General features: G+C 38.7%; 2 protein-coding genes across 5 annotated transcripts; one reads left to right on the top strand and one right to left on the bottom strand.

Moving 5' to 3' along the window:
• The first annotated feature begins 2,494 nt into the window (after positions 1–2,494).
• Positions 2,495–5,308, top strand: LOC143377845 (cyclin-dependent kinase 2-interacting protein-like). 4 transcript variants are annotated; one of them, XM_076829622.1, is made up of 5 exons: positions 2,495–2,953; positions 3,265–3,348; positions 3,447–3,670; positions 3,740–3,848; positions 3,917–4,250. In XM_076829622.1, exons 2-5 carry the CDS (start codon positions 3,315–3,317, stop codon positions 4,111–4,113), a joined length of 564 nt encoding a protein of 187 aa, XP_076685737.1. In that variant the 5' UTR covers positions 2,495–2,953; positions 3,265–3,314; the 3' UTR covers positions 4,114–4,250. The 4 variants fall into 4 exon arrangements, with proteins under 4 accessions (XP_076685737.1, XP_076685735.1, XP_076685736.1 ...); XM_076829620.1 differs by lacking the exon at positions 2,495–2,953 and adding an exon at positions 4,291–5,308 and having other exon boundaries at positions 2,961–3,348; positions 3,917–4,140; XM_076829621.1 differs by lacking the exon at positions 2,495–2,953 and adding an exon at positions 2,961–3,180.
• LOC143377820 (uncharacterized) lies at positions 4,242–10,329 on the bottom strand. Its single transcript, XM_076829559.1, has 4 exons — positions 8,267–10,329; positions 8,095–8,193; positions 7,861–8,023; positions 4,242–7,785 (listed from the first exon to the last, which is right to left on the bottom strand). The coding sequence occupies exons 1-4, from the start codon at positions 10,141–10,143 to the stop codon at positions 5,878–5,880; spliced, it is 4,047 nt and encodes a 1,348-aa protein (XP_076685674.1). The 5' UTR covers positions 10,144–10,329; the 3' UTR covers positions 4,242–5,877.
• Positions 10,330–10,386: the final 57 nt, after the last annotated feature.

Below are 10,386 nucleotides of genomic sequence, written 5' to 3'. Positions count from 1 at the left end.
ACTTTCTATTGGATATTCAAGTGATACGAATTGTTTTTTCTCAAATCTATTTAAAGCAGATTTGCAAACTGTACAGGGCCCGTAACTTTGGGCTGCAAAAAATCTGGTTGGCAGTTTTCTAACGAAACGGTGCTTCTAAAATCAAAAAACCAAAATGTTTTAGAAGCTAAGTATATGCGGATCGCTATGGTACACCGGGAGATTTTTTTGATGGGTCGTTTCCTTCTACTTTTTTTTTTACCGACAGAGGTTAATTTACTAGAACCGAATTTCGCCGTTTTTTTTCAGAGGTTCGCCATTTTGTCATTTTGAACAAATTTCAATCGAACCAATCGTGGCATAGCCATCCACATATAGTTGTTAAAACTTTTTGGTCACTGGTCCCGTACAGCTTACAAATCTATTCAAAATAAATTTCAAAAAAGATATTCACGTAACTTAAATACCCAATAAAAAGTACTGTAAATTTCTAAAAGATTCGTTAAGTAGTTTGCTTTTAATAAATTCCCAAAGATGCCTTTCCTTTTCGGGCCATTACCCTGTTGCCCCCTCCCCCCCCCCCCCACCCCCTTCAACCTTGTTTCTTTACTGATGAACTAAGTATTAAAACTTAATTTTCTCGATAAAGCTATTTTACGACATTCCCTGTTTTTCCTCTTACCCTTTAAGTATGTGGATGGAAAAATGGCATTTAGGTGGCACTACTTTGGGAATATTCTGAGATTTAAAATTGCTGTAGTGTACTCGCCTATGAAATTACTTATGTTTAAAAATATTTTTCGCTTTCTCGTTTTGAACACCGGATCACTCTTGCTTGCGAAGAGCATATCACGTAGACGCAACCTTGCCTTATCGTAATCTCGATATCTTCTTGAAGCTTGCCTTATCCTACCCCCACTACTATTTTTTCAACTGGCCCTTAAAACCCCAAAAGATTTTTTACTAACTCTGAGAACCTGTCAGGAAGTCAGCCTTGTCACTTATTCGCTGTAAAGCTGAGAATGTTGTGTTAATAAACCTCTTATTTATCAACCGACCTCAAAAGGAGGAGGTTACCCAATTCGTCACGTGCTTATATTTCATTATGTTTGTATGTTCACGCATAACTTCCGCATAGGTGCACCGATTTCGATGATTTTTTTTTTTATTTGAAAGAGTGTGAAGAGCCGGTCGTGCCATGCTATTTTTTTTAATTATTATCTAGATATTCTAGAATTATTTAGAATTCCAGTTTTAATGTATGTTCGCGTCTAACTTTGTCACGCGTGTACCGATGTGGATGATTCTTTCGTTGTTATATGGAGTATGTTCTCCAATTGGTACAATGATAAATGTTTTTTAACTGACTTTAAACAAAGGTCACTCAAAATTATAAAATAATACACTTTTTAAAAAAAAAGTAAAAAACCGACTTGGAAGCTGCGCTAAAAAGAATAAAATCATTTTTTTAAGTCAGTGCCAAAATAGAAACAAAATTAAATCAGCTGGACGCGTATTTTGGCACCGACTTAAAAAAAAATCTTCCTTTTAGCGCACTTTTGAAGTCGTTTTTTTTTACTTTTTTTTTATAATGAACTGGTGGTTCGAACTTCCTTGTGTCCATTAATTTGCCCTTGGAATTACGTGGTCTTTTTTCTGGTGTTTTTAATTAAACACGAGGTTTAACACCAAGGCTTGGAATTTTTACCGTAATTAAAATATATATCCTGATTAAAACTTGGGTTTGAATTATTCAAATCCTTTTTTGGGTGTCTATACTATTGTTTAAAAAAAATGGAACTTTCAGTCGCTTTGGAAACAGTATGCTCACATGAAAAAATTAAAACCGACTTCAAAGACATAAAAATGCACTAAAAAAATAATTTCTTCCCTTATTTAATCTACGACTCTCAATTTGAGGCACCAACTTGAAGAATATGCGAGTCGTAGATTAAATAAGGGAAACAATTATTTTTCACTTTTTAGTGCATTTTTATTCTTTGAAGTCGGTTTTAATTTTTTAAAATTTTTAACGTTTTAGTTTCATATATATTGATACAACGTGCTGATCGTGCATCGGGGCATCGCCCTCTTTCGAATAAGAAAAGGATGCTGAGGAGTTAGGCGAGGGCAAACATAAAAAAAAATTAAAAAAAAACATACGGGTCGAATCTATAACCTCCTTCTTTTTGAAGTCGGTTAAAAAGAAAATATAATTATGTATCCTTTTGGGCTTCTGTGAAGTAGTTCATTTTGCGTTTATATTTCTGAAACGCCCTGTATAACTGATCGAATGAGAATTAAAAGTCCTGCTTAATACTGTTGCGCAATGCTTATTCTTAAGTCTTATGCAATCATTTTTCCTGGGAAAGGTGACCGTATACATAATTGTACTTCATAATGATCTTTACCATGTGAATATTGCTCAAACAAGAAAAGAAAACCGTATCGCCAATACATCTTTATTTAATACAACTCTTCAGCGGAAAAAAAAATTCAAACATTTCGAACTTGTATTTCCATCCCGCCAATAGTTTAGTTACTTTTACAGACCGGCGATACAGCATAAAACATTTATTATTCAATATACTTAAAGCTGAACCTTGTGCAGAACGAGTGTCACCAGTTTATTCATCGAATTACTAACAAAATATTGATTAAGAAATTGCACGAACGTTTTAAATTTGATCGTACCGCACGCATGCGCATGTAACATGCGCGCGCCATCTGTATCCTCCCACTTTTACACAGTTCTTTTTTAAATACAGCCGAAAAATCTTCATTAATTATAGCAATAATTCTGCACAGCTACTTTGCACGCCTAACGTAACGCGATCAGCTTTAAAATAACGTTATAATATTTCGTTCCCTGCCGACCACTCGTGTTTTCTGTTAATGGACAGTTATTTAGGTCCCTTAACGGAAGCATTGTCATTGGTTGCTTCCCGTTAAGAAAAACTTAAGTAGTGTCACGGTAATTAACCAATAAGGCAGTATTTCAAATCAGCGTGAGCCTATTGTTACAAATAGAAAAGTTTGTATTTCTCTTGCGTTTCTCGAGCACATGCGTTCAACATTAATAATACATCAGCACGTTCCGTGTTGCCACGCGAAGCACTATGTGATATAATAACTTTAAATTTCATGAGCTCTATCTAATATCTTCAATTGTATTGTAATTTTAACTAAACATGAATATTTGTAAGCATATATTTCGATTTGTTATGTAATTATTAAGTGGCAGTAACGCTTCCTGTTTATTAACATCGTGCTTATGTACCCAAGAACACAATTCCACTCCAATTGGCACTAAAACAAGAGAGCCTTGCACGAGAATGATGACCAAGGAACAATTCTCTCCAGTCAGTAGTAAGCGCCGAAATCAATGAAATTATTTATAACTGCCTCGGCTAAAATATTATGTAAAGCTAGGTTCGAATTACTCAAGCTTCAACGCGTACTTATAGAAATCGTGTCTACAAAATCAACGCAGGGAAGAAATTTAACTGGCTCCGCTCGCCACGTGCGAGATTTAGCAGCAGACGTTCATGCGAGTGTGCAACAATGGAACGCGGCTCATTTGCAGGGCGTAACATTGCTGAGGAATATAACCCAAGAGAAACAGGACGAATCCTATTCTCAGAGCCTGCAAGAGCAGTGCGATAAGCTGGAATACGTTTGCGATGAGCTGGTAACAGATGTTTCAGACGTATAGTTTAATGTCCGAGAGAAATAAGGCTCGCAGGAAATTTGTTTATAGGACGGGATTGTAAAGCACCTTGCTCAAGTCGCACACCAGATGAAAGTAGTCGCATCTCTGGAGAAACGCACGGACAAATTATTTGCAACATGGCCCACGGTAAAATTTGGTATGTGCGATATTATATTTTATAATTGGAAAGCTTTGCTGTTATGTAACTGAAAGTCTTTCTTCCAGGGCAAGTCGCGGAATTAATATATAATGCGTATTCTAACGAGGCTAAGGTGAAACGTAGAGTTTTCGAAGACGTAGCGCATCGTTGTACGGAATCGTGGAAAATGTTATTCCTTGCCACGTGGGTACATCAGCCATTATTACCGGAGAGCGTGGCTACTTTATTGGAATCGTTGTTGATAGAAACTGGGCATAGATAGTTATAATTATTGTTGGTACATGCTTGGGTAAGTATTTTACTATTTTAAAAATCACTCGATGTCCATGGTATATATATATATCTTTTTGTATTATGCAATAACTTAAGACTATTGAAATAAACCAAGGATTTATAGAATGTTCATTTATTTGTGGCTTCTTGAATACCATCTGTATAGATACACAAAAGTGGAAAGAAAATATGGAATCGATATACATATATCCTCAGAATCCAAAGTGAATCACGACATTCTCTTTACAATTGGTACCTGAGATCACTAAAGAAATTAATACGAATTTAGACGAGCACAAACGTACTATAAATTTCTATGCAAATGCAGATTCTAAAGAGTGTATCTTTCGGATACAAGGAACCAAGCCTGCGAAATTAATATACCTCGTAATTAATCCTAAGTAATCTAATGGTTACTAGTGCCATTAACGTTTAGTTATATCGATAACTTCTTATATATGTATAATACATATTTACAGATAAATACAAAATTAATAATTTGCGCTGTACATAAATGCTATAACAATATGGATGGAATTATTATCCTGGTATTCAAAGTATTTTCAATGTTTGTAGTATTTCATATAAAAGCTGTAACCAATCCGCTTGAATTCATAAATAGTTGCTCATAATTTCCAAAGTTATTGCGTCTTTCCAATAGTTTTCTGTAGCCATGATGGAATCACCGATATAACGTAAATACAATGCTCATTATTATCAATTAATACAGCGCTGTCTCGAAAAGAACTTGCGTCTTCTGCCCTGAAAAGAACTCGTCGCTACCCCCGCTATTTCTTACGTAGTTGCCGTGACGAGTGAGAGGTGCCAGAGAGATCTACTCCGCCCGCTTTCGATTTATGGCTTGTCGCTGTCGCGTGCTCTCCCGATTCGCCACGGCAAACCAAATAGACCGCCCGTTTTGAAAAGAGCTCGCACCCGGTCCCGAGGTGCGGGTTCTTTTAAAGATAAAACTGTATGTAGAACCACTGAAATTATCAAACATTACCCAGTATATTATATTATCTGATTAAAAACTGAATATCATCATAGATGTAGAAAGGTAAAATCGAATTGTAAAATAATTTGTGCATGATCATGTTTATAGTACTAACTAAAAAAGTCTTCGTAATTGTGACTGATTGCGTGTGATTAATAGCTATGAAATGTTACATTTACGAACAAAAGACGTTTATGCCTCATAATATTCCATGTATAATTCTAACAAGTCTAGTTTCTTATTTCCTGGTTCGTTAATGTACGACTGTGGGCTTTGAAATGAAAAGAAAACTAATCTAAAATTCAACTTATTAGCCGGCACCTACGTGCACGGCTAGAAAGACCGTTTACCAAAAACGAGAAAGAATACTGACGTGTCCTAGCAAAAATTCCTTCTACACCGAAGAGTTTAAAACAAATCGAAGCTCCTTCGCATGATATCTATTGACATTGCCTTTTTCCAAACGAAATATACATTATACATAATAAATACAGCGAAAACAGTCTTATTTACATGCACATACCAGAATATAAGATATTATATTACTCTAATATTGGTATTCATCATTGAAATAAGGAAGTTTATATTGATCGTGATACTGTCAGAAATCCTATAAAAAAATATCTACACCGCTGTGTAATGTATGTATACGCGTACGTATGCAATTTCAAATAATTGTATAAGTTCACTATTTTTATACACTATACACATTATTTCAATTTGTTTAGGAACATGTTGCGCACAATCATCCAAGAATCAACTTCTGGTATTCCTATTAAATTCCTCGCTTAACGCATCGAAGTCGAGGTCCGTATCCAAATTCGAATTATTTGGTATCAAATTGTTTTCCAAAATGTTATCCGGCATAATGTTTTTCAACCGCTCGGACACCAGCTCGTCAACTAAATTCGATTGGTCTACTAGATGCAATTGCTCGACTAACTTTTCATCGATTAATAAGTTCTTATCTATCACCCCGCTCGTATTTAAAATATCTAAATGTGCAATGTGATCGTACTGAGTTATCTTCGACATGTCTAAATTCTCTGCGCTGCCAAATATACTAGTATCACAATTACTGGAAATTATTGGTACCGTATCCTGAAGTATAGGTATATTGTCTGATATTTTGCAACTAGAAGTGGCAGGCATTATCTTGCAAGAGACTGCGTCTAATGGTGCCGATTGAGTTTTTACGCAAGTTATATCTGACGAGGTCATAGGAATTATTTTAGACACCAACTTTTGGAACCCTTTAGCAAAATTCTGAGATCCATTCTCCATGGTAGTCAAACCATTTTGCATTTTCTCGAAATTCCGAGCGTCTTGCTTCGCGTAAGCCTCCATAGCACCATTTTCTAACTTAACGAAACCCTGCTCGATTGGTTCTAATTTTATGAAAGTTTGCTCTAAATCATCTAGCTTCGATTGTTCATAATTACCCTCAATTTTACAGAAATTCGATGTTCCCAAACCGTTCCCTAATTTCGTGAAGCTTTCTTTATGCGCCTCCCCTTTCTGATAATTCGAAATCTTAGGTAAAGTAATGTCCACTTTCTGGAATCCAGGATTATCTGAGATTTGACTCTGAATCTCTGGATTTGAAATTAAGAGCTTCGAAACGTTACTGGATTTATTACACTCCGTGCCATCCACGGGACTGGGATTCCTTCGCATCAATGTTAAAGCTGACAACACTTCCGGGCAAGTGGGATTTGCGACAGTGTCGGTCCTTCTGTCGCTTAAAAAGTCAGAGACGCTGAGATCAGAACTTTCTGAAAATCCACTAGACATTCGCTCCTCTATATTTTCTTTAGCGTCTTCGCAATTATCTGTTTTCTGAATTTTAAGAGGGGGTTCCCCGTTTTCATAAGTTGTCGAAACAGGAGCATCGACTTTCTTTAGACCTTCGTTGTTAATCCTATACAAGCCAGGATTAAGACCTAGAGCGTCGCAGAGTGCCTCTTCACTGATATCGATTAAATCTTTATTTGATTCGTCGCTATCATTAGCAATTGTCAGCATTGTTCCGGCTTTCTCCCTCACTTTGCCCATTAACTGCTTCAATTCAGCCAGGAAGTTTCTTACATTATTCTCAGACTTTAGCACTAATAAGTCGAACAGCGATTGTGCGTTAAGTACCGGCTTTGCAGCTATATTTGTTATTTCGAGATCTTCGCATACAGATATTGCTTCCCTTAATTTTATTTGACGCCTTTCTGATTTGGCTTCGGGCGTAACGTAAGCCCAAGGACCCCTCTTCTTCCCCTTACGCTTCAAAGGATCTTGCCCTGTAGTTTGCTTTAGTTCGGGCTCAGGTGTCGGAGGCGGCAATTGTTCAGGGCTGCCATGATCAGAGTGCATTTCAAAATGCCTCGCCATGCGAGTACGTCCCAAATATATTTTATTACACGTAGGGCACCTGAAATGATCTGATATTTTCCTTTTTGGCACCTCTAACCCCGTTAGTAGTTCTTTCGGCGACTCTTCTTCCTCCAGTTTGTCATTATTAGTATTGTAATCACTATAACCTCCATCCGAATCATCTAAATCGGGTTGCAAGAAATCTAAATGATGCAAGTGTTTGTAATCTCGAACCATGTGTCTGGGAGGTCGGGAGAGTCTGCCAGATCGGGTCCTTGCCACAACTTTTTTCCTCTCATCCTGATGGAAGTATCAGTACGTTAGGATGATGAAACAGTTACAATTTGATAAGACAAATAGATAAAACAGCTCTACCTTTAATTCTTCCTGTTCTTCGTCAGGAATGGGTGGTGGTTTAGGTGGAAGTAAGGAAGGTCTAACAGCACTCTTTTTTGGCCTGCCTCTTTTCCCACCACGATTCTTCAGTAAATTTCCTGGATTCCGAATTCGCAAATCTAGCTCTTCAGGAAATACTACCCTGAATATATAGGTGAAGCTTTTAGACACAGCATTTGAGGATAGATGACGAGCGGGTCGGTATATACTGACCTATACACAACTTTCTCATTAGACGCAGCTGCTTCTTGACTGCGCTGTTGCAAAACATGAGCAATTTGCTTCAACTGTGTTGGTGTCAGACGTTGCATGCTAGAATGAATATAAGCGATGTTACAAAGCGAGTAAACCATTGGAAATAGGCACAAACATATATTTCACGTACCTATGAAATGTTTGGCCTTGTTGAACGATTTGAATCGGATTTTCACTAGAACCCAGCGGCTTTGATGTGTCCATAGGTTCATTTACTACCGTCGCAGGTTTAACGGGAGTACTTTTAACTTTCTTATTTACTTTAGGATTTGTGCCATTTACCATGAGATTAACTTTTTGCTTTATAGTTTCATTCTGTACTGGCTTAGCGCATTCGAACGTGGCACTCTGCTGTGTTACGGGTGTCTTTTGCAAAGTGTTTGGTGAATGATTCGAGATGTTAGCAACATTCTGGCTCGCGATAGTTACATTCTGTTTAGTCGCATTATTGAATGCAATTTTTGTTTGAGGTTTTAGAATGGATATAGGCGTCGAAGATATTTGTGTTGGTTTCAAGATAGACGTGGAAGTTGTCGTCGCCGCTTTTAAATCCTGAGGTTTAACGATCGACGCAGCTCGAAGGACGACTGGTGTATTAGAATTAATCGTAGTTTTTGGTAGGCCAGTCATTACAGTTGTTTTCTTCCCAATTACCGCTTTAGCTTTGAGCAATTGAGAAGGTATTTGTACTGATTTCAAGAGCTGCGCAGGAATAGCCGTCGCTACGCTGCTATTGTTTAAAATTTGATTTGGCTTTGAGAGCATGGCTGACGCACCTTTTAGCACCGGAGTTAGAAACTGTTGAACGTTCCCTCTTTGAAGAGGCTGGGATGCTTTTACGATCGGAGACAAGCGTATTTGCGAAGTGACAAAGTTTTGCTGCGCCCCGGATGTGGTATTTACTAAAGTGCTAGTGATATGCGACGTATTGACAGACTGATTTTGTATTTCGCAAGCGCCCGCTAAGATCTGAGAAGTATTTAACAGTTGCGCAGATATGCCAGTGGTGTTTAACAACTGAGCAGTTATGGGAGTAGCTTTTAGTATCTGTGGCGATAAGTTATTCAGTATCGTAGCTTTCGACAGTAACATAGAATTGGGATTCGAATTGGTATTAAGCGAGTGTACAGCGTTGATAGAATTAACTGTCGCGCTGGTAAGTTTGTTCGAGCCTTGAAGTAATCTAATATTTTTGGCCGGCTTCAGTATAGTTTGCGCAGGCTTCAGAATAAATTGCGAGGATGGTAAAATCACGGGAAGCTTCTGTAGTATCTGCGCCTGGGAAGTAGGTATCGCGTGGAGTTGACTTTGCGCTACGCTATCCTCGATAGTATATTGCAGGTCATTTTCATGGATACTCTTAATGTGCGTGATATCCGCTTTTATCGCGTGTACTTTAGGTTGCTCCAAAACTATCGCCTGCGTACCAGAGCCATGTTGAATGATATTATTCTGATGTTCGATTAGTTGTTGAGACTCGTGGCTTTGACTAGCCAAATCTATCTTCTCTAGCGACAGATCGCTGTCGAGTACTTGATCCTGGATCTGATCGCTCTGCGAGACTTTCTGCATGTGCCATTCTTGGAAATCGATGCATTCCGTTTTAATCAAATCGCAGTCGCCGGACTTTTGCGCTTCTTCGGGCTGATAGTTCAACTGATCGATCGTTATAGAACCCGGAGGGGATAAGGAATCGTGATTCTGCACATTGATCCCGTCCTTCGCGGAGAGGCTTTCCTGCAGGTGTGGGACAGTATTATCTTGATCTATGTGATACATAACCTCCTCGCCTGAGTTCACCTCGAAGGTTAGCCCTAAGGCCGCCGCTTGCTCCGGGGTCAAGTGGATAGTCTCGGAATCATTGTCGTCGTTCTGCAAGAACGCCACGAACTCGCTCTCGTGGTCATCGTTGTCCACCACCTGCTGGAACGCTTGCTGAAGGAGATCGGAAGCACCAGTGGAGGATGCATCGTTTGTAAACACTGTGGAGTTCGAGATATCTGCCATATCCGGAGTTTTCGTAGCCCCTTAGCCTGCAAAATATATTTACGCAGTAGCGGCGATCACTCTCATGTTTTACAAACACATTCAGCACGGTCTTGCCCCGTGGAAAATCACTCTGCGGGCCCGCGTTCACTCCACCTCGCTGTACACGTTTTTCGCGCAAACAGAAACACGCGAGGCGCGCGAAGTCCGCCGCGGCTGCGGTGGAGAAGATGGCGACAGTGCCATTGCCGCCATTACGATGTA

The sequence above is a fragment of the Andrena cerasifolii genome, chromosome 16, assembly GCF_050908995.1.
Source record: "Andrena cerasifolii isolate SP2316 chromosome 16, iyAndCera1_principal, whole genome shotgun sequence".
NCBI lineage: Eukaryota > Metazoa > Arthropoda > Insecta > Hymenoptera > Andrenidae > Andrena > Andrena cerasifolii.
This window is presented reverse-complemented; position numbering and strand designations above follow the sequence as displayed.

Excerpts from the sequence above, each read along its gene's own strand:
- LOC143377845 (XM_076829620.1), top strand. The coding sequence starts at position 3,315 with ATGATGACCAAGGAACAATTCTCTCCAGTCAGTA. Across the intron at positions 3,349-3,446 it reads ACAATTCTCTCCAGTCAGTA|AAATCGTGTCTACAAAATCA; the intron begins GTAAGCGCCGAA and ends GCGTACTTATAG. Across the intron at positions 3,849-3,916 it reads ATGGCCCACGGTAAAATTTG|GGCAAGTCGCGGAATTAATA; the intron begins GTATGTGCGATA and ends TCTTTCTTCCAG.
- LOC143377820 (XM_076829559.1), bottom strand. The coding sequence starts at position 10,143 with ATGGCAGATATCTCGAACTCCACAGTGTTTACAAACGATGCATCCTCC. Across the intron at positions 8,194-8,266 it reads CAAGGCCAAACATTTCATAG|CATGCAACGTCTGACACCAA; the intron begins GTACGTGAAATA and ends TATTCATTCTAG. Across the intron at positions 7,786-7,860 it reads AAGAACAGGAAGAATTAAAG|GATGAGAGGAAAAAAGTTGT; the intron begins GTAGAGCTGTTT and ends TACTTCCATCAG.